The 27,363-nt window shown below is 36.4% G+C and overlaps 1 protein-coding gene across 3 annotated transcripts in view; it reads left to right on the top strand.

The window, feature by feature from the left end:
* The window catches only part of LOC111060715 (rhomboid-related protein 2), a 177,026-nt gene that overhangs the window by 76,082 nt on the left and 73,581 nt on the right, over positions 1-27,363 (top strand). For all 3 annotated transcript variants that reach the window (XM_039441593.1, XM_039441594.1, XM_039441592.1), the window contains 2 exons: positions 2,059-2,223; positions 18,682-18,885. In XM_039441593.1, coding sequence (XP_039297527.1) covers positions 2,059-2,223; positions 18,682-18,885 — 369 coding nt within the window. The remainder of the gene's footprint in view (positions 1-2,058; positions 2,224-18,681; positions 18,886-27,363) is intronic.

Genomic DNA, 27,363 nt, shown 5'->3' with positions numbered 1-27,363 from the left:
TCTTTGGTTGCTCTGTTAGTGGATGATAATATCTGCCCCAAATACTCATAATCCTCTACGTAATCAATGTTTCCACAGTTGTATTAGACACTTGTTTTCTCTGAATTGGACATGATTCTGGTTTTCTGAGGACTTATGTGTAGACCCATAACTTTGTTAACATCTATTATTTCCGTTAGCATGTTTTTCATCTGCGAGGCATTCTCTGCTACAGTCATAACATCATCAGCAAATCTCAAATTTGAAAGCTTCCTTCTATCAATACATATCCAAGCAGCAGTTTAAGATGAGTGGAGAAAGTGGGCACCCCTGTTTTAGTCCTCTTTCTATTTTAATATCCTTTCCTCTTCTCTCCAACTCAACATAGACCACTATGTTGTCTTATAAATTCCTTATCACCTCTGTATAGCTTCTGTCTACGCCTGCTTCCCCTAGGTCATCACACTTCATGCTGTGATTCAGACGAACGCTTTATTGAAGTCTACCAATCCTACATAAAGTGGAATGTTATATTCGATGGTCTTTTCTATGGCTTGATTTGCAGCTTGTAGATTTTGGATTTTGTGTGTGTGTGTGTGTGTGTGTGTACACGATATCTCATCTCCCAATTAATGGAATCACTTGAAATTTGGAACTTAAGGTCCTTACACTATAAGGATCCAACACGAACAATTTCGATCAAATACAATTATAGATGGCGGCTAAAATGGCAAAAATGTTGTCAAAAACAGGGTCTTTCGCGATTTTCTCGAAAATGGCTCTAACTATTTTGATCAAATTTATACTTTAAACAGTCATTGATAAGCTATATCAACTGCCACAAGTCCCATATCTGTAAAAATTTCAGGAGCTACGCCTCATCTATGCAAAGTTTGATTTTAGATTTCCAATTATCAGGTCTCAGATATAATTCAAACGAAAAATTTTGAGTGGAAAAGATTGAGCATGAAAATCGCTACAATTAATGCCCAATAACATTTTCACCTAAAATTGAAAATAAGCTTGAAATTTGAGAAAATGTGATTATTCGATTTAAAGTAGTGAAATTATAGATTGCCTAGTATATTGAATAAAAATGTAGTGAAATAATTTAAAGTAATGAAACTATAGATTGGAACTGTAGGCTTCACTGGAAGACTTCAGCAATAAAAATTAATTTAGGATAAGAAATAACAGAACAAAATTAATGGTTAGTCCTAGTGACTAGTTTTAATAGAAATAACAAAAAAAAAAAATAGATTGCAAACTGTTGGCAACTGTTGATTCTATTAAATCATTCACTATGAAGAGATAGCAGATCTCGTGTGAATTCAGCGTTATTGTCCTGTCACCAGCTGACTCAGATCTTTGAATAGTAGACTTGAGATGCGCGTGAACACTAGCGTCAGGTGATCAATTTTCATAATGGCAAGGAAAGTTGTGTGAGTGCGCTACACCAGATTTTTTTGGTAGTTTAGGCAGTTTTATTTTGTAATTTTGGCAGCATCCTTCGACCAAGAGCTAAACATAACTATATTTTTGAGAAAGCTACCCTTTTTTATGAATAATAATATAATTATTGCTAAAATGAGTTCGAATAAATTATTTTTGAGACATTTTTGTTGCATATTTTATAATCGCCATAATCACGTAGATATTCTGTTGTGTTGGTTGCTGCAATAATATCCCGATTTACTATGAAAATACCTGTTTTGAGAGAATCAAGTAGAAAGTTTTTCTTTAAATAATAGTAAGACTAATTAAATTCTGGATATCAAACTTGGAAGTACTAGGTACCTCGTATTTAGTTTCTGTTTCAATTAAAAATAGTTTAATAATTAACTTATAATTCATTTTTGTTTCTTGTGATTTTTTGCATGTTCTGTGTTTGTAAAGGTACTAGTGTTTTTGAAAGGATGCTGTCCTGTGCTTTTTGAATACACCAGTCATCAAAGTTTCTTCTGATATTTAAAACTAATTGTATCCTTTCACATGAGTGTACTTCAATTAATTGCACAAGATGTTTAGTTGAAATAACCAGAATCTAGTTAATTTTCATTGAACTTATCTTGTCAACAGTACGATACTGATGGAGATGGCAAGCTGAACTTGGGCGAATTGAAAGCAAGTATCACGTCGAATGGATTCAATCATGACATACCAGACCATGCAGTTACTAAACTCATCAAACTCTCGGATAAAAATAGGGATGGTCACATCGACTTCGCAGAGTTTATACACTTGGTAATACCATTTCCATCTCCTTTATATTCTGTACTAGATCCAAATATTTAATATATGTATATAAAATTTATAATATAACTTAATTATAACAGTAATTTGCACTAATAGCATATGTTCATTGATTAATATACCATATATTCATCACATACCGTATCAATCAATGAGAATATGAATAATTTATGACAGTGATGTAGGATTCATGGTTATTACACACTTGGTAGTGGAAGCAGTATCATTAATAATTATTTATAAAAATTCTATTTTAAGGTGCGTATATGTTTTATGCTAGTGGGTATGGGATATTCAGACTTTTCAACAAGTCACGTAATTATCTGTTCACCTTACCTACTCATCACGTAATTCCAAGTCAAACTCCGACGTTTTTCTTGTAGGTAATAGTGTACATTAATTTGTTTAATGACAAAACATTCTTTTCAGATATTCGTATTATACCGGGGTATTAAAAAAGGACTTAACAACTTTGAAAATTCATATAAATCTCATTAAACAAGGTAGACAGCTGGTTTTAGTGCTGCTTTCAAGGAAAACACTTCAAGTTTTTTACTCTAAACTAAAGATGTTCTATGTGACTTCCGTTGGTTATCCTGCAGACATCCCATCGATACTCGATTTCTTCCCAGACTCGCACTAATATTTCAGGTGACTTGCTCAACAGCAGCGCAAATTCTTGCTCTAAGTTCAGGTAGAGTAGCTAGCAAAGGAGGTACGTACACCATATCTTCTATGAAACCCCACAAGAAAAAATCCAACGGTGTTAAGTGTGGGGAACGAGGGGGCTATGCAATTAGCGCATTACGGCCAATCCACTGATTTGGAAAGCGGTCACTAAGAAAATCCGGCACGACAGTCAGATAGTATGGTGGTGCGTCATCTTCCATGAAGAAAACATCTTTTTCTCGGTCATACTCATCGATCTGTGGTATGAAACATTTTTGCGATATATTAAGGTACACTATGCCTTTTTCAAACCAAAGCACACAGCTAGCACTCTCGGGTCCAGTGAAGGCAGCCATCTTTGACGTAACTGCTGCTAGCGCTTGTGCGCCGCGACCAGGCACTAGCGGACTACGTGAGTCAAAACTTGGAATGTTTTCCTTTGAGACAACACCAAAACCAGCTGTGTACCTTGTTTGATAAGATTTATATGAATTTTCAATGTTGTTAAGTATTTTTGAATCAGCCGGTATATTCTTCAACATTTTCATTAGATTATCGGCTTCAACGTAGCTATAAAATGATAGTTGTTCAGTTTAGATAGATAGATAGGCTGCCTTTATATTAACCTGAAGGGCGAAGTTAGGGCGCAGCCGGCCCTCTCTCCCACTTAACCCTCCTATACAAGTCTAATGCATCTACATCACAACATAAGGAAATAATCTCTTAAATAGAATAATAAGTAATATGATGATAAAAAAGTATAAATCAATAATTGAGAGAAAAAAACAATTTCATTTAATTTAGTAGAATATATTTTAGACTGAAAAAAAGTTAGAAAGTTTTTCAAGCAAGAAACAATAAAATTTCACGCAAACACACACCTTTCACACACGCAAACAAACCACGCACACACACCTCCTCATCCTATGCCCCGATCACCCTCCCTCAGCCACGCCAAGACCTCCGCGCCGAACAGTGTCCACCTCTCCACACTCCTCAAAGATGCGGGTAAGGTATTCCACAGTCTGCAAGCAGTCACACAGAACGACCTATTATATGTCACAGTGCGATGGATGGGAATGCTCAACAGGTTTGCGCCATGCCTCGTATCCCTTCTGTTGATTCCTGCAAGGAATTGAAATTTCTGACTCAAGTAGAGAGGAGACCCAGTTGCCATAACCTTGTGGAGGAGCATCAGCACATGATAAATTCTGCTGTCTCGAAGCTTCAAAATACCCATCTGAGTGATGTAAGGGCTTATTTATGTGAGCCCTTTGCAATCTTTCAGAAAGAGTCACTGTCATGTCCTGTATGACCACATCTCCATAATGGAAATGCGGAAAAGGGGATAAAAGCTCCAATTCTCTTCAGTGAGTGAATGCCTGCAAAGACCCTGTTGCAAGTCTTTGTCACTTGTTCAGTCCAGTGTAGGTGTCTGTTAAATGTAAGTCCTAAGTTTGTAATGTTTTCACTATAATCCAGTCTATATGAGTTGAAATTTCGATGAAAGATCCATGGTTAAAGTCAAGTTGGTTCAAAAGTCTTCTATTACCTATAACGATTGTTTTGGATTTTTATTTATTACTTTTCAATCCATGCTTTGCTGTCCAGAGTGAGACAGCAGTCCGGTCCTCATTCATAACTGCTACACCAAAGTTATCAGTCTTGAAATGTCTATAAATCTGTAGGTCGTCTGCATAGAGATGAAATCTGGAGTGTCTGAGTCGGTCAGTTACGTCATTTATATACAAACTAAACAGTAGTGGTCCCAAAACTGAACCCTGAGGTACCCCCCTGTTGACCACCCTCCATTGAGACGTGCTGTCCAATCAAACACACTGCTGTCTGTCAAGAAGGTATGACCTCACCCATGCCACACATAAAAAACCACACTCTCAAAAAACCATAATTTTTCAGTTTTTTTCAAAAACAGCGGGTGATAGATACAACCGAATGCCTTGCTCAAGTCAATCAACACCATCAGTCTAGACTGTCTCCTATCCATGGCCATTCGAATGTCGTCTGAAGTTATACCCATTGTTATCGTATAGTAGTTGATACAGCACTTAGAATAGTATATAAGCTCTAGTAATTAAGATTCTTTGTCTGTATTTTGGGCAGTCACTATGCCGGTTTGTTTCAACAATAAATCTTTTTAAAAAGGGTGTCATGTGTTCCGTTTACTTAACTGGCGCCCGAACAAACGGGACCGCAGACGTTTCGGTAAAGTTCAATTAACTTTTTTTCGCGACCTACCCTCATCACTCTGGAACCAAGTGCACAGCCTTCCATCCTGGCAGAGAGAAACAACACATGGCGGCCCCTGACCAACAGAGAACCAAGCGACACGGATTCATCCACGGACGAGGACCAGGACGATCCAAGTACGCTCTCCAAACCAGTTGTGAGTTCCAAACAAAAGAACTTAATCAAACCCTCAAAACTGCATCCAGGCTTATCTTCAACTTCAGATATTTCAAAAATGGGAACAATCACTTAACCTATTCCACATGAACTCTTGAGATACATACCTCATTACGATGGTACTTCTTACAAGTTACATCAATTCATATCTACTTGCGAAGACCTTTCTATCGGCTACTGTGCTGAAAACATTCAAGAAAAAGAATGTAATCACTGGATTCTTTTCAAAGCTGCTATGTGCAAACTTGAAGGACCAGCCGAGGCAGTAGCATTCAATAACAGTTGTTCTTCAATAAAAGACTTGATAAAATCACTGAAACAAAATTTTGCTGATAACTGATCTGTACCTGAACTCATTGCTGAGTTGACTGTGATGAAATCCTATCAAAGGGAACATCCTATTGAATTTTTGAACAGACTGAATGAAAAACGTACAAATGTAATCACTAAGTATAAGCTAGATGGTGTTACAGGTTAACTATTAGAAAATTCGATTTGTCAACTGAATGCTACACTTGTAAATACTTTTGTGCATGGAGTTTACCCAACATTAGGGTCACATTTGCAAGTACAAGAAGTACAAGACCTAGATGATGCTAGAAATAAGTTAATAAACGATTGTAGTATTGTATTACAGCAACTACGCTACAAAACCACTATTGAAACAATGAACAGGGTAGATGGTAGGAAACTTTCCAACAACACAACAACATTTAGAAATCCTAATTACGAACAAAACTTTCAAAAACAATGGTCACACGACAATTCTTAAGAAAAAAAAACACAGACCCTTCCAAAGTAGACAACAATTTTCACCACACAATGTTCAACAAACTAACTTCCCCCAAAACTTTCAACAAAATTTTTCAAATCAAAGCTTCCAAAAACAAAACTATCGTCCAAACTTCCAACAACAACGTTTTCCACAACAAAGCTTTCAGCAGCAAAATAGTACTTTCAAACCTAACACAAAAGTAAGTTCGTCAAACACAGTGTCTATGCGTACTCAAAGAACAGACCCTGTACAAAAATTGAAAACTTACAGATTACCATATGAAATAAACTACTTAGAGGAAGAACCAGAAGATAGCTACAATCAGAACCCGATTGAAGCTATGCAATGTCAAATAAACACTTTGACTGAATCACTCAACAAACTCACCAACCATTTTTTAGGGTCAGGCCCCCAGTTTTCGGAGGACCCCCCAAGCGACTCGACTTGAACATCTTAAACAAATCTCTTCCTTACTTTCTCGATCAAAAGAAAAGAAAATGGCTAGTAGACACAGGATCTGCTAAAAACTATATGCATCCATCATTGGTCTCTCCTGAGATCACTCGATACAAGGAAGACTTCATTGTAAAAACTCCTAATGGAGAAAGTAAAGGAAACGAATATATTTTTTTCAACACTGAAAATGTATTTTCACAACCCCATAGAATAAAGATGTATATATTTGATTTCTCCACTAAGTATGACATACTTCTTGGAAATGAAACTTTACGTGCGTTTAAGATGAATGTAAACTTTGCTAATGATAAACTTGAATATAAGGATGAAATGAAAGAATTGTTGTTTTTGCTAGATAATAACAGTGTTACATTACAACCAGGCTACAACGTGATCTCAATCCCGGTTAAGTCAGCCCCAAATGTAACAACAGGATTAATTAAAGAAGTTAATACAGATGTATATACGGTTGAAGAAGGTATTGTAGAAATCACTGATAATAAATGTAAATGTGTTGTTTTTTCAAATGAGCTTCTGACTATCTATCCGGAGCCCATGAATGTAGAAGATATAGAAGAAATTATAGAGCCAAAACAATTCACGACCAATTGTCTTGAAAACTTGGCAGATATAATTCAAGATATACCAACTCTATTACGAACAAGTCACATGAACGAGGAAGAAAAACTTTAAATAATTAGCCTAGTTCAGCAGTTCCCTGAAATAATAAAACGAGAAAATGATCCCTTGAGTAGTACAAATTTGCTAAAACATACAATCAATACGAAAGACGATCTTCCCGTCTACACAAAGAACTACAGATACCCACAGATTTATAGGGAAGACATTGAACTTGAAATCGACAAACTACTATAAAACAAAATTATCCAACACTCCAATTCGCCATACAACAGCCCTATTTGGGTGGTTCCCAAAAAACCTGACGCATCAGGCAAGCGGAAAATCCGTATCGTTCTAGATTACCGTAAATTGAATGATAAAACTATTGATGATAAATTCCCCCTACCCAACATTGAAGATCTGTTTGGCAAAATAGGCAGGGCTACATACTTTTCAGCCATTGATCTGGCCTCCGGTTTTCATCAAATCCAAATGGACCCGCAATCCGTACCTAAGACAGCTTTCTCAACAGAGCACGGACATTACCAGTTTTTACGCATGCCGTTTGGGTTAAAGAATGCACCCCCTACGTTTCAGAGGGCCATGGACATCATTTTTTTCAAGAATGACCAATGTACTGGTATACATGGATGATATCATAATTTTCTCTGATAGCCTTGAAGAACATTTAAAGCATTTGAAATCGGCATTTATGAAACTAAAAGAACACAATTTGAAAATTCAACTTGATAAGACTGAGTTTTTCAAGCGTGAGTTGTTGTATTTAGGGCACATCATTTCGGAAAAAGGTGTGATGCCTAACCCCTCTAAAGTTGAAGCCATAAAAAACTTTCCAATCCCTAAGACCGCCAAAGAAATCAATCAATTTCTTGGACTGACCGGTTACTATCGCAAAATGATTCGAAACTATGCTAAAATAGCTAAACCACTCACTGCTGCTTTGAGAAAAGATGTAAAGATCAATCCCAATAGCAAGGACTACAGGGAGGCTTTTGAAACTTTGAAACTAATGTTACAAAACAGCCCCATCCTACAATTACCTGACTTCTTGAAACAGTTTCTTGTCACCACAGACGCGAGCAACTTTGCCATCGGAGGTATGTTGTCCCAGAAGTTTGATGGTAATGATCTCCCAATAGCCTATGCATCACGAACACTTAATAAGAGCGAGGTTAACTTATCGACTATAGAAAAAGGGCTACTTGCTATTGTATGGGTATGCAAACATTTCAGACCATATCTATACGGACGAAAATTTTTGATTCAAACAGACCACAAACCTTTACAATGGCTTAGAAACATAAAAGAACCTAATTCAAAACTACTCAGATGGAAGTTACTTTTAGATGAATTCGACTTTGAGATTAATTACGTGCAGGGGAAAACCAATCACGTGGCAGATGCACTATCCCGCATACCCTTGCAGCTCATCAATTTAATGGACAACGATGATAATGACTTTTTAGGCTTCGGCAACGAAGACCTACCCTTTCATGGCTTTGACGACGTAAACATAGACGATTTGATTCAGTTGAATAGTAACGATGACCCACCACCGATAGATGATCCTAATGGTTATTTTGATGACATCGCGAATGCTTTAACTCGATTCAATAATCACGATGCTAATACTTCTGAGCCCCATGATATGGAAAATAATGATTGTGGTACCGGTAGCTCTGTTTTCGATATGAATGACTATATATGACTATCGAGTTCTTCTCGAGCAGCCGTAATGAACGGATGTCTTTATCTCCAATGCCGATAATCGGTTCAGCTCGATAGCCGTTCGTGTAGACTCCGGTTAACAACAATAATTAAGGTCGTCAAAGCCCAACCTAGAAACCGTATATATTTTTTTTAATATTCTACGTATAGTTGAATAATTATAATTCAGTTATATAGTTTCAGTATAATTCAGTGAATTATGGCAAACAAGTGCAGCGAATGTGAAACTGTAATCGACTTGAAGGAATGTATTGAGTGTACCGTATGTGAAAATAAATACCATCCAAGGTGTACGCGTATAAAATCACTAAAAAACTTTCGTAAGCTTGACAAGAATGTGAAACTCAAGAATTCGTGGAAGTGTGATCAATGTATCACCTCAATTAGTGATAATAGTGATACTGTTCAGGAGAAAAATCAAGAATGTTTAGTTGACTCCTTGAAAGAATTCATCAATGAACGGTTTGCAGTATTTAGTGAAAAACTGTCCGCCCTTACATCCTCTGTGAATGAAATCAAGGAATCCATGAAAAGCCTACAAACTGATAATGTTAATCTAAAAAAAGAATGCGAACGTTTGAAGCTGGTAAACCATGAGTGTCACAGGGAAATTAGAGAACTGCAACAAAGATCTCGAATTGACAATTTGGAAATAGCTGGCATTCCGACTACGAAAGGTGAAAATGTGTACGAGATTATAAAGTGCATTGCAGCGGTCATCAACGTTCCGTTTAAGGACGATGATATATCTATTGCTCATCGGGTTCCTACTCCGAAAGGTAAGATCCAACCAATTATTTGTAAATTCACGACAAGGAGAACCAAATTAAATTGGTTGCTGGCAGCTAAAGTAAAAAGAAATTTAGTAACCACGGACTTGAACGCTGGCCTACCTCGTGGAAACATTTATATAAATGAACACCTAACAACCGCAAATAAGCTCTTGCTAGGAAAGGCAAAATTTCTGAAGAGGGGGGGCAAATTAAAGTTTGTATGGGTCAAGGATGGGAAAATTCTCGTGCGTCAAACACAAGATTCGCCAGCTAAGAGAATAGTCAAGGATGAAGATCTCGAACCTTTTGAGTAATGCAAAAATCAAAATATCACGGACTTTACGATGGAAATCTAAATATTTTGTCTCTGTCTTTTCTATTTTCTTTTATACCTATACTTAGATTTTTTGTATTCCAAGAGTGCGTACTGTCACATTATATAATCTGTAATACTTTTCTTTTTATATTACACTATTATTCTGAAACTAAGTTTTATTTATTTATTTTTTTTTTTTAATAGTCAATTGAAGATTATTGATTCAGGGTGTAGTGGATCTCATACGGTGGTTTTATTTTTCTTTGTTTATGTTTCTTTTTTCATTCGGAATATGTTTGTTTAATTTAGACTTGGAATAATTTAGAATTGTTTGAATTGAGGTTTTGGACATCATTTAATACTTATTGAGAAGTGAACTTATTTAGTTGTTTTCTGGGGTTTGCAGGCTCAAACTCGACTTTTTAGCTAGTTTTTTTTTCTTTATTTATCTTCCTTTTTTCTTAATTTTTATTCATAAAAAAAATGCCATTTAATTTTGAAGATACAATCGATTTTGGCATCTATGATACATTTGTAGTACACGATATTGCTACTTTCAAACCTAATTATTATTTAAACAATAGTTCAGAGAATCTAGTCAACTTATTACATATGAATATAAGAAGCATCAATAAAAACTTTGATCAATTTTTATGTTATTTGAATCAATGTGAAACAAGATTTAATGTAATAGTTTTATCCGAAACATGGATAACTGAAGACTGTCAGTGTCATTTTCTAATAGAGGGATACCGAACTATTTATAAAAAGAATAAGTATACTAAGAGTGATGGTATATGTATATTCATCCACAATGACATAGATTTCGATAGAATAGAACTGGAAATAGATAATGCCAACTCTCTCTCAATCGCATTCACAATTGAAGATAAGAAATATACTCTGATATCTGTTTACCGCTCACCTTCTCTGAACATTACTCACTTTATTAACAGTTTTGACTTGCTTCTGCAAAATACCAATAATGGAAGCACATTTTTGATTGTAGGCGATATGAACTTGAATCTATTAGAAAACAGTCATCTCACTAACGAATACTTAAGCGCTGTTCATCTGAATGGATTCAAATCTTATATTAATAAACCAACAAGAGTTCAATATAATACAAAAACATGTATAGACCATATTTTTCTCAAAAATAATAATATAAATCCTGATAATATATTAGCAACTATAATCGAATCAAATATTACCGACCACTTTATCACAACCATGCATACAAATAATAGCAGAATAAAACCTGAAAGTAATGAATTTACTAATACTAGAATGAAAATCGACTATGAGAATCTTTATCGATGCTTAGAGAATGAAAGATGGGATAATATACTTGATAATAATTCAGAGAACATTGATAATTTGGTTAATAATTTTGTAAATACTCTGACGGACCACATAAGAAAAAATTCAAAAACTTTTAAAATACCACATAAAAGGAGACCCTTAAAACAATGGATTAGTCAAGGCATTATTAATTCTATTAGAAAAAGGGACAAGATGCATAGAGAGTTGAATAAGCAACCATTCAATAATGGATTAAAGGAGGAATATAAACGGTACAGAAACACTCTGAACAACGTGATAAAAAATGCAAAAATAGAATACTACAACGAAAAATTTCAATTTTATAAGGGTAATATGAAGAAGACATGGGAATGCATAAAGGAGATTACAAACAATAAAAATAGGGATTTTCAACCCAAAATTGAAGCTAATGTATTAAATAAGCACTTTGCAACAGTTGGCCAGTCTTATGCTAATAATTTGATACAGAATAATCGAATTGAAATCCCAGAGTCTACCTCCTGGAGACATTTGAATAGCTTCTTCCTAAAACCAACCGATACTGCGGAAATAAATAAATTTATACATGAGCTGAAACCAAACTCGTCTCCGGGTGTGGATAACATTAGTGGAATATGTTTAAAAAAAATCTCAAAATTCATTGTTTCCCCTCTGGAAATCATTTTTAATAGGTGTTTTTTATTAGGATATTTTCCAAAGAAATTCAAGATAGCTTTAATTAAACCAATACCTAAATCCAAGGACCTTGCAAATCCTCAAAACTATAGACCTATTAGCTTATTAACCAATTTATCAAAAATTATGGAAAAAATTATAAAAGTTAGATTGATGGACTTTCTTAGAAAAAACAATTTCATTTCGAGTAACCAGTATGGTTTTCAAGAAGGTAAATCCACCAAAGATGCTGTCTTACACTTGACAAATTTAATAAATAAAAGTTTTGATAGTAATAGAAAAACACTTGCTATATTTTTGGACTTGGCAAAGGCCTTTGATTCTATACCACATTCTATCCTTTTTCATAAGCTAGAGTGTTGTGGAATAAGAGGAACAACAAAAGATATATTTGCAAGCTATTTGACAGATCGAATCCAAATTTTAACAATAAATGATAAAACTGACATTCAAAATATAAAAGAGTTTGGACTTCCACAAGGAACTGTTCTATCGCCGCTACTTTTTTTGATTTATGTCAATGACTTATTGAAAATTGATATTCCTAATGGTGTCACACTATCATTTGCCGATGACACTGCTCTAATCTTCTCAGGCTTAACATGGAATGAAACATTTAACTCTGCTAATCGTGGTCTTGAAATAGTTAAATCGTGGTTGAACAGCCATATTTTAACTCTAAATGCGAGTAAAACTAAATACATATCTTTTTCCCCTAACATAAGTGGTCAGCCTCCTGATGAGCTTGAGCTGATAATACACTGTCATAACAACATCACTGTTAACTGCACTTGTCCAACAATAGAAAGAGTTAAATCAATCAAATATTTAGGTGTTTCTGTGGATCAGCATATTAAATGGGACGTTCACATTCAGAATCTATGCTTCAAACTGAAATATTTAATAACAATTTTTTACAGAATTAACCAATTAAAAGACTTGAATATTTTGAGAACGATTTACTACGCTTATGCTCATTCACTTTTCCATTATAATATAGAAGTATGGGGAGCAGCGTATGACACTCATTTTAAAAAACTTTTTATAATACAAAAGCATATTATTAGAGCTGCGCTTGGAAGACCCAGACTCTATCCCAGCAGATTAATATTTGAAGAGATAGATCTACCAACGTTACGTCAAACTTATGTGACAAATTTAATTATTTTTATTAATAAAAATACACATCAATTTACCCGTCGCACAATCCCTTATAATATACGGCCAACTGTAGTAAATGCTTTCAATATTAACTTTACTTCATTAACATCTAGTAAACACCAATTTGAATATCAGAGTAATAAACTAATAAATAAAATTCCGGAAGACTTTATTAAGGATAAAATAACAAAAACCAAATTGAGATTAATAAGATCTTGGGTAAAACAGAACTATTATTTTAAAATTGAGAATTGAGTTGGCTAAATCAAAAATTTTTGGTAATATTAATTGTATAAAAATTATTAGAACTTGACAATTTTTATATTATTTTTCTGTGTATCTATATTTTGTTTATCAAGTACTTGACTATTGATAAAATTCAACATCCATAGATTATTTACCATATATCAACAGAATTGTATCATTTGTACTGCTGTTATTAGTTAAAAAATGTATTTCTTATTTTTAGAACTCGTGGCTGGAGCTCAAGGCTTCTTCTTCCAGTCACGCCAAAAACTATTGTAATTTAATGAATATTTTGTTTGTAAAAATATTTTTTGTATTTGGTAATAAATTCATATTCATATTCATATTCATATTCATATTCATATTCATATTCATATTCTTCGTGAAGACAATGCCGATCATACCGATACTCATCAACTAACTAAAGAGATTGACGACAATGCTTTACCAATTCATAATGACACCGACAGCCTTGTGACAATTCATTTAGCAGACAGTTCAAATGAACAAATTCAGATAGTAGACGACGATAAAATATTGAACGTTGAACATAATCAGATACTTATTGAACGCGGAAACAAAACACCTACCCTTCAGAAAATTTTTGATAAGAACAGACTCCTTCTCTGTTTTCAAGACCCCTTAGATTTCGAACACATAAACAAATTTTGTTTAGGATACCTGAAACCAAATACCACGTATGGTGTATATTGTTCAAAAGATGGTTTATTGAGTAATCAGTACGAATCAATGTTTAACAACTTTGCTAAAGTCATTAAGGAAAGTTTCACCTCAGTAAAGATTAAGCGGTATTGAAAAGTTAATATGACAAAAATAAGTAGTTTCCAATTATCATACTGGAGAAACCTATCATAGAGGAATTTCAGGGAGTTACTCACACATTCGACGACGGTACTATTGGCCTTCAATGATGCGTGATATTACTAACTTCATAAAAAAATGCCCAATATGTTTGAAGACTAAATACGAACGTCACCCCATTCGTGCAGAATACAAAGTATCCCCTACTCCTACAAAGCCCTTTGAAAAACTGCAACTTGATGCCTTTCAGTATGACAAACGTAAATTTTTATCAATCATCGACTGTTTCTCCAAACGACTCGTAGTCTACCCCCTCACGAGTCTTAATCAAATCGAGGTAAAAGACCATCTCTTCGACTATTTTTCTCTCTATCCAACCCCCAAGATCGTACAGATGGACAACGGCAGAGAATTTGACAACGCTAGTCTACGTGATTTTCTAAAACTTTATGAAGTCGAACCTTATTATGTTACCCCTGGTCATCCAGACTCGCAAGGGTTAATTGAACGAACTCACTCCACTCTAATTGAACTTTTAAATTCTATCCAACTTCAAAATAGAAATAATAGCACTGAAACCAACATGAAAACGGCCGTGATTGCGTTCAATAACACACTCAATTCCACCTTTAAAATGACACCAATGGAAATAACATTCGGCATCTCTGAGAATTCTTTTCTGAATGACACTACAGAACAGCTTATCACTGAAGAGCGTACCAAAGAGTATCACGATAGGTTACAGCTTATACATAAATTGGTAAAAGATAAGTTGGAGATGGAAAAACAAACTAGGACAGAATTATTGAATAAGAATAGGGAAACTGAACAAGCCAAAATTCTTCCAAGTAGAATATGATAAACAACAAAATGTTGCTACAAATCCTAGAGCAATTCAAAAACGACCATTCAAAATCCATCCTAATAGGATGAAACGACCACGGAAAATATTTGAAAAGAAAAATAATAAATTTGTTTGAGAACAAGATGCTCCTCACTCTCCTGCTGCTGGCCCCAGCAATGTCCTATAAAGTAACCGACTTGACCAAATCTTCTGGCATTACACCAGTTTGAGTACACAACTCCTTCATTATAAATGGCACATACACATACATGCACAACATAAACATTACACGACTACATGTTCAACTAAAACATATTGAAGACTCTGTGAACCTTTTAAGAGCTAAGGATAGTGATAAGAATCGTTGTAATATCTTACGTTTGTATTTAGAGGATATTAAGTTGAAATTTGATCATATTCATATAAATAATCTTAGAATTAAGAGAGGTCTCATAAACGGACTTGGTTCCGCAATTAGCTGGATTACAGGAAATATGGACGCTGACGACAAAGCGAAATATGACAAAATTTTAGAGAAAGTGCAAGCAAACGAATATCATTTAGAGCATAATGTCGAAAATCAATTGTCAATCAATAGAAACTTGGTACACAAATTTAACAATGGGATTGATGTCATTCATGCCAACAATGTCAAACTAAAAAATTATTTTAATTCAATCACCACTCAATTCGCTTCAATAGAGCTAACTCAACAACATTCTTTCTTATTCAACACACTGACTCTCATAAAAAATAAGATAGACGATATTATGGTCAGCTCAGAATTTTGTCGACTTAACATAATCCATTCAAGTATTCTGTCTAGAAACGAATTGTCTTTATTAATTCATTCGGCTAAATTGTCTCTCATTTCTGATGAACCCGAAATTTTGTGGCAGCTAGAGTCTGCACATTGTCATGTGAAAGATGATTTCATTACGTAATGATACAATTGCCTTTGTATTCTCATGCCTATGAGACATTTTTCCTCCTATCTTATCCAGTCGTAAAAGGAAATGAATTGCGAACAATTGTTGAACATCCGTCATTCATAACTCATTGTTTGCAGGAGATTGTGTACTAATAAGAAATAATTATTATTGTAAGAATATGTCTAGAATAGTTAATAAGTGTATAAGTCAACTTTTAGACGATAAGGACCTTCATAATTGTAAATGTTTAGTTATAAGTGAGGCTCAAACTTTTATAAGATACATTCAAGTCATAAATAAATATTTAATGTTCAATATTACCACTTGCACTATAAGTAAACAAAATCAAAACATTACAATTTATCCAAGGAAGACTCAATTATTAAACCTTGAAGAATCAGAAAAGCTGTTTAATTTTTTAGAACCATACGTTTATTGGGAAAGCATTGTATCCTTACCCTCAGAACAGCCTGCGAAAACACTATATACAAATTTATCTTTCGACTTGATCCATAAAGCTAATCTAAATATAGAACCACTAGACATTATAGAGGATTTTACAGCTGAAAGCAATTACCTACTTCTTACCTATATTCTTATCCCAATTGGAATTTTTGTGCTGTTGATAATAATTGTAGTAATATATTACAAAAGTAAAATCTCATTGAAATGTTGTAATCGAAATATTCCTGATAAGAAACAAATAGCTTGTAACTTAGGCGGACCGTACCTCCCAACCGAAACTCCTACTTGAAAAATTGTTCTTAAACTTTTGTATTAGTAAGTATTGATAACTTAGTTGAGTATCATGTTATATTGTTTTAACCAGTTTTTGTATTTTGGGTCTTATCAGTTTTTGGTCGCTGAGGACAGCTCCAAACTTGGGAAGGGTGAAGTTATACCCATTGTTATCGTATAGTAGCTGATACAGCACTTAGAATAGTATATAAGCTCTAGTAATTAAGATTCTTTGTCTCATTTCTGTATTTTGGGCAGTCACTATGCCGGTTTGTTTCTTGAATAAATCTTTTTAAAAAGGATGTCACATGTTCCGTTTACTTAACTTGAGACACAGAGCAAAGCTGATGTGGTACTGTGTCCTCCTCGGAATCCAGTTCGCTAATGATTCCTTTCCGAGTAATATAGCCGCTCATTTGCTTATGAGCAAGCCTCTCCTGACCCTTAGACAAGACAGACAGTATGCCGACCGGCCGATAATCAGAAGGAGAAGTGAGATCAGGAACTTTGTTGAATGGAATGATAATGGAAAATTTGAATGCAGATGGGAAGCTGGAGGTCATAAATGAAGTATTGTATAAATGTGTGATGAACGTAGAAATAAGAGGCAGAATTAGTTTGATGAATCTCACTGGAAGTGCATCGGCGCCGGCAGCATTACTCTTAATATCACAGATTGATCTAATGACATCCATCTGCGTTACTGCTGCCAAGTGAAACTCATCATCACACCGTGAAACCTCATAATTATTGGAATACTCATAGGCCAAATCCAAACTCACCGGAACCTGAGAGAAGTGACAATTCAATTCTTCAACTGTATGTCTGACCACCAACTTGTACTTATCCTTGCCTGCCCGAGAGACTTTAAAGCGCGCCATTTAGAAGCCATTGATCTATTAGAGTTTAACAAATTTTTGAAATATTGACTTTTGGAATTTCTAATTAACTGTTTACATCTATTTCTTTTTACTTTGAATTCGTCAAAAGTATTTGTATTGTGTGTTCGTCTGGCCAGTGTACATAGTCTATCTCGTTCTTTCATTGATTGTTTAATATCCTGAGTAATCCATGGAGCTGGGGTCCTGGTGACTCGTCTTTTCCTTAAGGGAACATATTTATTGAAGAGATATTGTAGATTATTGACTATTATTAAAAGGATGTTATTGATATTATTAGTGTAGTAAATTCCTTCCCAGGACATGTGAATTGACTCTTGGAATAATGCCGTACTATCTATATTTTTGTAGTCTTAATACTTGATTATTTTTGGCTTCATTTTGGGGGGATTAATGGTGTACACGCAATATATTAGATCATGTCCAGAAAGTCCGGGAGCTGGGATCTGTCCATGAGTTCTTACCAACTTGGGATTAGAGACTACTATTAGATCAAGGAGGGTATGGGATGTAGCCGTAGTTTATTGAATTACCTGAGAAGGAATACGAACAGAAAATTAAAAAGTTGCTATTGAAGAAATGTTTTTATAGTTTAGAACAGTATTTTAGCATTAGGTTGGACAGTTTAGAATGATGTGACTTTTTTATTTTCAATGCTAAGTTGTGTGATTTTCATGTATATTGACAGTGCCTGTACAATATCTTATTATAATATGTCTTGGGCAATAAGTGAAATTTGAATTCTTGTAGCCTTTTCTAGGGCGCTACTCCACAATGTGCCTCATGGTTTATAAACTTGCATGACTGTATTGTAATCTATGTCTTTCTCTGTTATGTTATCATTTTTCTCAACCATCAATTTTTATCAATTTTCATTCACTTATAATTATAATCTACTTATGAACGTGTTGTGGGTTGATCTGGCTCAATAAAATTTTAATTTTTGAATAAGATTGTGAATAATTTGAGAATTGAGATGTTTGAGATGCATTAACCGAATTTGTCAATTGAATTGTTTTTCAGTTGGAGACGGATGAAGGGAGAGCCCATTTCAATCACCTTCTGTCGCAGTACATCCACTACACAGTGCCCGTGCGCAGTGCCGGACCGCGCAGGAGAGCGGGGGTCAAGGGGCGGCGAGGAGCGGACAGTCCTGATGGAGAATATGAGGACGAGTATTCCTGCTTTCCTCCTCCACTTTGTATGGTCCTAGTCAGTGTTATCGAGGTGAATAATCCTATATAATCTTATTCATTTGCTATTAATTGAAAGGCGCATTAAACATTTTTAGAATCCAAAAAAGAGTGATCAGGAATTTAACTCACTCTGGGAGGAAATACTCTTGCAGGCCCATATTTCGCAGACTCAACCTTTTAACCCTTCCGGCTTTATATACGGTAGACATTTTAATGTACATGAAAAGAAATAGTGAGATAATTGCTGACAACCATCCCATTCACAGGTTTCCTCAGCGTAACAACAATCTTTATTTGCTCAAGCACAGACTTACCGCCTATGAGAAGGGAGCATTATATTCAGGCATAAAAATATATAACTCTTTGAAAAATGATTTGAAAACGGAGACTAATTTGGAAGTATTCAAAAATAAAATAAATTATATACTATTAAAGAGTTGTCCCTATAGTGTTGAAGAGGGAATGAGGTCCTTGTCTGGTAGTTTAGATGTATAGGTTTTAAGAAAATTAATATATTGGAAAATGTATTGAATAAAACCAGTCCTGTATGTAAAAATATATGTAATTGACAGGTGGCATGTTGTGTGAGTTTTAATGAAGCTCACATATACACAACTAAGCGCCATGAATAACAATAATTGTTCTGGCCAGAGAACTCGAATTGTAGTGCCAGAATGCCAGACTGTAGTTCTGCCAATAGCAGGCTTGTGTTTGCGCCGGCGCAGACCGTCCTGCTGCTTTGGAATTGTGGATGTTTTTGTAAGTCTTGTCTGTCTTGTCGGCCCGTTCTTTTGCAAGAACAAATTTGTGTTTGTCTGTCATGTAATTTTCGATCAGAAATTTCTTGTAAATTGTTTGAGTGTTGTGTGTGTGAATTATGAATATAACAGCGTAAATAGTATTGAATTGAATTAATTTGAATCAGATTTGAATTTATAAAGAATCCAGTTTGAGCTTTGCTCAAAGCACAGTGTATAACCTGCAAGTTGAATGCAGAATCAACGAATGCAGAATTAACTTACTACTCGTGATTCTTCCTTTCATCTAGTTTTGAACTCATTCTTGTTTTATTGTCTGTTGTTTGTATTGTCTGGGCTGAATTGTTTTGTGTGTGAGTTCAAGATGGTGGAAAAATTACAGAAACAAATCAGGGTGCATCGCGCTAAACTGGAACAATTGTATGCCAGATTATAAAGAATTTATGACCTGTCTAAAAATGTCTCTGATCCAAAAGTTGCTGAGCAATTTTCAATCTTGTATCCTCGGGTGTCTCAGACCATTTCGGATTATGAAAAGAGAAAATTAGTGGTTAATGAGTTGGAACTTGAGTTGAATAAAGATCATGTTGTAGCATTCAACGACTCACACCTAGATCTGTTCCAGTATATTGAAGTAGTATATTGTCATCATTTGCCACCATTGGCTAACAATTATCAAATAATTTTGCAGGCATTATTGACCCACTATAACGATCCACGGGCGCAAGTGGGCGCAAGTTGATGCCTATTTCAAACAAATTTTTGAATTTCGTCCAATAAAATCTGAATCAAAGGCAGGTTGTATTGCGATTTTGGATGGGTTTTGCAGTTCAATCAATGCATTGAAGAGATTGCGACTCACTGATTTGTCAGAATCGATATTCCTCTATCATGGCTTGAGATTGCTGGATCCAAGTTCTCGTAGAAATTTTGAATCGGCCGTCCGTGACAAGGCTATGCCAACTTATACCGATTATGTCAAATTCATTGAAAAGCAAATTAAGACTCTTCCTTCTGATGAGAAACAGATTGAATCTTTTAATATGAAGCACAAAAAGGATAATAAATCAAAGGTGTTTGTGGTTCAATCTAATGATTCATCTAACGATGCATCTAGTAAAAATCCCAATGGTCTGAAGTGCTCAAAACCGGGTCATCGGTTAGTAGATTGTGCAAGTTTCTTAAAAATGACTCCTTGGGATCGTTATTGTTTGATTAAAGGAAAGTTTTGTTGTTTTCGTTGTCTTGATGTGGATCATTTGAGTAGAAATTGTCGTAGTAAAACTCAGTGTGCTCAATGTCGAGAATCTCATCATTCTTTATTGCACTTTTCCAGATAAAGTTCCAATGAAGGTGTTGCGTCCTCGTCGAACTCCAAGGCAGGTGGCACATCACCTATTAGTTGTTGTTCTACATCCAACGATGTAGAAAATTCGACCATTGTGTTGTCGACCGTCACTGCACATGTTCGAGATTGTAATGATCAGCTTTGTGATGTTCGTTTCTTGGTTGACACCGGGAGTCAGTGTCATTTTGTTACAGCCAAATTGTGTCGGCGTTTGAGACTACCATTCCAGCCCATGAAAACCGTTGTTCGTGGATTCGGTGGTGGTACTAGTGAAGTTCGAGGTCGTACTTGTGTGTTGATTCAGTCGAAGTTGGATCCTACCGTCAAGTTTTCGATGGATGCCACAGTGGTAAAATCATCGACAAGTTGCCTTCTTGTGAAATCGACAGATCCAAACTTCATCATCTTGAAAATCTCACACTGGCTGACGACTAATTCTACCTTCCTAGTAGAATAGATGGCATCATTGGTGCGGAGTTAGTTCCTCACTTGCTACGTGGGAGTCCTAGTACAGGTGAATCGCACGAATTGATGACTGTTGATAGTGTCTTTGGTCACATTCTGATGGGGAGAGCGCCGATTCTCTCTTCAACAACAAATGTGTCGAATTGTTTTACAGCCATCTGTAGTCCATTCGTTAGTAGTCCATCGTTGGATAGTTTTGTGGAACGTTTTTGGGAGTTGGAATCGTGCCCTGCACCAAGCTGTCAACTGAAACCGGAAGAGTTGGAGTGTGAGGTAAATTTTCGGAAGTCTGTACATCGTGTGAATTCTGGTCGTTTTGTTGTTGCCTTGTCATTTGCGGAGCCGCCCAGCAGCTTGGGAGATTCGTATGCTGTCGCCGAACGCAGACTGCTGACTTTGGAGAGACGACTAGAGCTTGACAGCAATATTCGTATTTCATATCATGAAATATTGATCGATTTCCTACGTCAGGGTCACATGTCGTTTGTAGCAGATCAGACAGACCGAGGTGGTTACTACATACCGCATCATGCCATCGTGAAAGCAAGCAGTACTACCACGCCCATCCGAATTGTATTTGATGCTGGTTCCAGAACATCATCTGGTTTGTCATTGAACCAGGTTCTTCATGCTGGTCCCAAATTGCAGACTGACATTTTTGTTTTGTTAGTTAATTTTCGTTTGTTCCCAATCGCACTAACTGCCGACATTAAACAAATGTATCAACAGATATTAGTGGAGGATTCCTGCCGTCGTTATCAGTGTGTATTGTGGAGATTTTCGCCGGAGGATCCAATCGAAATTTATCAGCTCAATTGTGTTGTTTTTGGTGTTTCAAGCTCTCCATATTTGGCGCTTCGCACCGTCCACCAGCTTGTAGAGGAGGATGGAAATCGTTTTCCAGCAGCCAAGGCGAGAATACCAGGAGACATGTTCATGGACGACTTAGTCACATCTGTCGCCACAGAGTCAGAGGCCGCGGAGCTGTATCGTCAGTCCAAGCAGCTGTTTGAGGGAGGAGGTTTCTCGCTCACAAAGTGGACTTCAAATTCACCATCAATGTTGGAGAAATTCTCGGAGGAAGAGAAATCGTTTTCGTACAAGGATTTCGAAGCAGACAACTCCTTGGCTATCTTGGGATTGAATTGTCAACCTAGTACTGATCTAGTACTGATCTACAGTCCAAGCAGCTGTTTGAGGGAGGAGGTTTCTCGCTCACAAAGTGGACTTCAAATTCACCATCAATGTTGGAGAAATTCTCGGAGGAAGAAAAATCGTTTTCGTACAAGGATTTCGAAGCAGACAACTCCTTGGCTATCTTGGGATTGAATTGGCAACCTAGTACTGATCTGTTTCAGTTTTCAGTCAAGAGTGGTGAGGTCATCGCTACTAAGCATTCTATTCTGTCAGTGATGGCTCGTATCTATGATCCACTTGGTCTCTTGTCACCGTTTACTTTATTTCTAAAGTGTCTTGTCCAGAAACTGTGGAAATTATGAGTGGATTGGGATGAGAAGCCGCCTGAGTCTATATGCACTCTTTGGGAGAATTGTCAAAAGGAGTTGCCTCTATTGTTGAAATTTGCTGTTCCAAGTCACGTTGGTTTGTTTCAGGATTCTCACATCAGTTTGATTGGTTTTTGTGACGCTTCATTGTCTGGTTTTGGTGCAGTTATCTATGTGAAGTCGCAGAATGAGAGTGAGGAGCCAAGAGTTGTATTATTGTGTTCAAAGTCCAAGGTAGCACCATCTAAAGTTGTTTCAATACCTCGTTTGGAGTTGTGTGCGGCACTCTTGTTGGCAGAACTCATGAATTCAGTAGTCACTATTATTAGTGAACGTTGTCATGTGTCTCGTATTGTCGCACTCTCTGATTCTACAGTCACCTTGTGTTAGATTAATGCTCCATCCGCGAAATGGCAAACTTTTGTTGGTAATCGCGTCGCAAAAATACAGGATTCTTGTATACAGGGGTGGATGCAGTTGCTGGAATTGAAAATCCCGCTGACTGTTTGTCTAGAGGTTTATCACCAGTTGAGCTTGTGAACTTTCCATTGTGGCTCTCAGGTCCATCATGGATAGCAGAGGACAAATGCGATTGGCCCGTCCGAACTCAAATGGAAAAACCGTCAGTGTTGACAGTCACAAAATCTCCTGATTTTAACAGCAATGCAATATATTTATTGATTGGTCGTTGTTCGGATTATGGTCGCCTTTTGAGAATTGTAATTCTTGTTCTCAAATTCTTACGAATCTTACCCCAATCAGAAGAATCAGATTTCGATGTTGCTGAGAGGTATCTATATAAAGTGGTACAGAAGATACATTTTTCATCTGAATTTGTGCAATTAGAGAAGGGATAAGATTGTTCTATGCGCCTACGTTGCCTGTCTCCATTCATTGATAAAGGTGTGATTCGCGTCGGCGGTTGTTTGTCTCATGCTGGACTTGAATTTGAGACTTGTCATCATATGATCTTACCAAAATCCGACGCTTTCGTATCGATGTTAATTGATTATCATCACAAGAAGAATTGTCATGCTGGACCTTCATTATTGTTGTCCTTGATCAGACAGAAAATCTGGATACTGTCTGCTCGCTCTATTATTCGTATTTGTGTCTTTAAGTGTAATCGGTGTTTCCATATTCGACCTAGTAACAAAATTATATCCACTCCCAACTTAATAGTTGTTGTGATTGTTGCATTTTTTCTTTTGTGCTGTTTTTTGGTGTTGGTGTTTTGTACTTTTTGGCATGTCTGGATTTTTCCTTTTCTTGGTTTTTTTCAGTTTTGTAACTTGGCTGAAAAATAGTTTTTCAGAGGCGGGGGTATGTTCTGGCCAGAGAACTCAAATTGTAGCGCCAGAATTCCAGACTGTAGTTCTGCCAATAGCAGGCTTGTGTTTGTGCCGGCGCAGACTGTCCTGCTGCTTTGGCATTGTGGATGTTTTTGTAAGTCTTGTCTGTCTTGTCTTGTCGGCCCATTCTTTTGCAAGAACAAATTTGTGTTTGTCTGTCATGTAATTTTCGATCAGAAATTTCTTGTGAATTGTTTGAGTGTCGTGTGTGTGAATTATGAATATAACAGTGTAAATAGTATTGAATTGAATTAATTTGAATCAGATTTGAATTTATAAAGAATCCAGTTTGAGCTTTGTTCAAAGCACAGTGTATAACCTGCAAGTTGAACGCGAGAAGGCAGCCCGTAAGCAATAACCTGTCTATTCCCAGATTTCGTCCCACCCTGAACCTGACCAAAACACCCAGTAAAGGCTTCGAAGGGCAAGTAGTCAAGATTGGAATAAATTTGGCTCATTGTGCTCTTTTTCAGGAATTTGTTTGTTTGTTAGAATTTTGTATTGTCCATTTTTTATACATGTTAGTGAAGGTTAATCACCAGCATGATTTTGTTTGTTCAATTCAACAAGTTATCGTTTGTTTGTGAGTTGTTGGAAGAACATTATCTAATCATATAGTTTTGTTTTCAGCAATAACTTATCTTGTGAATTGATAATCAAAGTTTAACTTTGATAACTTACTACTCGTGATTCTTCCTTTCATCTAGTTTTGAACTCATTCTTGTTTTATTGTCTGTTGTTTGTATTGTCTGGGCTGAATTGTTTTGTGTATGAGTTCAAGATGGAGGAAAAATTACAGAAACAAATCAGGGTGCATCGCGCTAAACTGGAACAATTGTATGCCAGATTATAAAGAATTTATGACCTGTCTAAAAATGTCTCTGATCCAAAAGTTGCTGAGCAATTTTCAATCTTGTATCCTCGGGTGTCTCAGACCATTTCGGATTATGAAAAAAGAAAATTAGTGGTTAATGAGTTGGAACTTGAGTTGAATAAAGATCATGTTGTAGCATTCAACGACTCACACCTAGATCTGTTCCAGTATATTGAAGTAGTGGCTAATACTCTCAAACAGAAAGAGGCGACTGTCGCTATTGCTCAATCTTCGGCAGCTACAGCAGCTAGTTCACAGCCGGTCGTGATCGAGTCAGTACTGCCTAAAATCGACCTTCCGAAATTTGATGGGAACCAGACTCAATGGTCGGTGTTTTATGAACTATTTAAGGCATTGGTACATGACAACAAGAATTTGAACGATCAGCAGAAGGTCCAATATCTTGTAAGTAGACTTACTGGACAAGCAGCAAATATTTGTCGTCATTTGCCACCATTGGCTAACAATTATCAAATATTTTGCAGGCATTATTGACCCACTATAACGATCCACGGGCGCAAGTGGGCGCAAGTCGATGCCTATTTCAAACAAATTTTTGAATTTCGTCCAATAAAATCAGAATCAAAGGCAGGTTGTATTGCGATTTTGGATGGGTTTTGCAGTTCAATCAATGCATTGAAGAGATTGCGACTCACTGATTTGTCAGAATCGATATTCCTCTATCATGGCTTGAGATTGCTGGATCCAAGTTCTCGTAGAAATTTTGAATCGGCCGTCCGTGACAAGGCTATGCCAACTTATACCGATTATGTCAAATTCATTGAAAAGCAAATTAAGACTCTTCCTTCTGATGAGAAACAGATTGAATCTTTTAATATGAAGCACAAAAAGGATAATAAATCAAAGGTGTTTGTGGTTCAATCTAATGATTCATCTAACGATGCATCTAGTAAAAATCCCAATGGTCTGAAGTGCTCAAAACCGGGTCATCGGTTAGTAGATTGTGCAAGTTTCTTGAAAATGACTCCTTGGGATCGTTATTGTTTGATTAAAGGAAAGTTTTGTTGTTTTCGTTGTCTTGATGTGGATCATTTGAGTAGAAATTGTCGTAGTAAAACTCAGTGTGCTCAATGTCGAGAATCTCATCATTCTTTATTGCACTTTTCCAGATAAAGTTCCAATGAAGGTGTTGCGTCCTCGTCGAACTCCAAGGCAGGTGGCACATCACCTATTAGTTGTTGTTCTACATCCAACGATGTAGAAAATTCGACCATTGTGTTGTCGACCGTCACTGCACATGTTCGAGATTGTAATGATCAGCTTTGTGATGTTCGTTTCTTGGTTGACACCGGGAGTCAGTGTCATTTTGTTACAGCCAAATTGTGTCGGCGTTTGAGACTACCATTCCAGCCCATGAAAACCGTTGTTCGTGGATTCGGTGGTGGTACTAGTGAAGTTCGAGGTCGTACTTGTGTGTTGATTCAGTCGAAGTTGGATCCTACCGTCAAGTTTTCGATGGATGCCACAGTGGTAAAATCATCGACAAGTTGCCTTCTTGTGAAATCGACAGATCCAAACTTCATCATCTTGAAAATCTCACACTGGCTGACGACAAATTCTACCTTCCTAGTAGAATAGATGGCATCATTGGTGCGGAGTTAGTTCCTCACTTGCTACGTGGGAGTCCTAGTACAGGTGAATGCACGAATTGATGACTGTTAATAGTGTCTTTGGTCACATTCTGATGGGGAGAGCGCCGATTCTCACTTCAACAACAAATGTGTCGAATTGTTTTACAGCCATCTGTAGTCCATTCGTTAGTAGTCCATCGTTGGATAGTTTTGTGGAACGTTTTTGGGAGTTGGAATCGTGCCCTGCACCAAGCTGTCAACTGAAACCGGAAGAGTTGGAGTGTGAGGTAAATTTTCGGAAGTCTGTACATCGTGTGAATTCTGGTCGTTTTGTTGTTGCCTTGTCATTTGCGGAGCCGCCCAGCAGCTTGGGAGATTCGTATGCTGTCGCCGAACGCAGACTGCTGACTTTGGAGAGACGACTAGAGCTTGACAGCAATATTCGTATTTCATATCATGAAATATTGATCGATTTCCTACATCAGGGTCACATGTCGTTTGTAGCAGATCAGACAGACCGAGGTGGTTACTACATACCGCATCATGCCATTGTGAAAGCAAGCAGTACTACCACGCCCATCCGAATTGTATTTGATGCTGGTTCCAGAACATCAT

Source organism: Nilaparvata lugens, chromosome X, assembly GCF_014356525.2.
Source record: "Nilaparvata lugens isolate BPH chromosome X, ASM1435652v1, whole genome shotgun sequence".
NCBI lineage: Eukaryota > Metazoa > Arthropoda > Insecta > Hemiptera > Delphacidae > Nilaparvata > Nilaparvata lugens.
The sequence above is the reverse complement of the archived record's forward strand: the minus strand, read 5'-3'. Positions and strand labels throughout refer to the sequence as shown.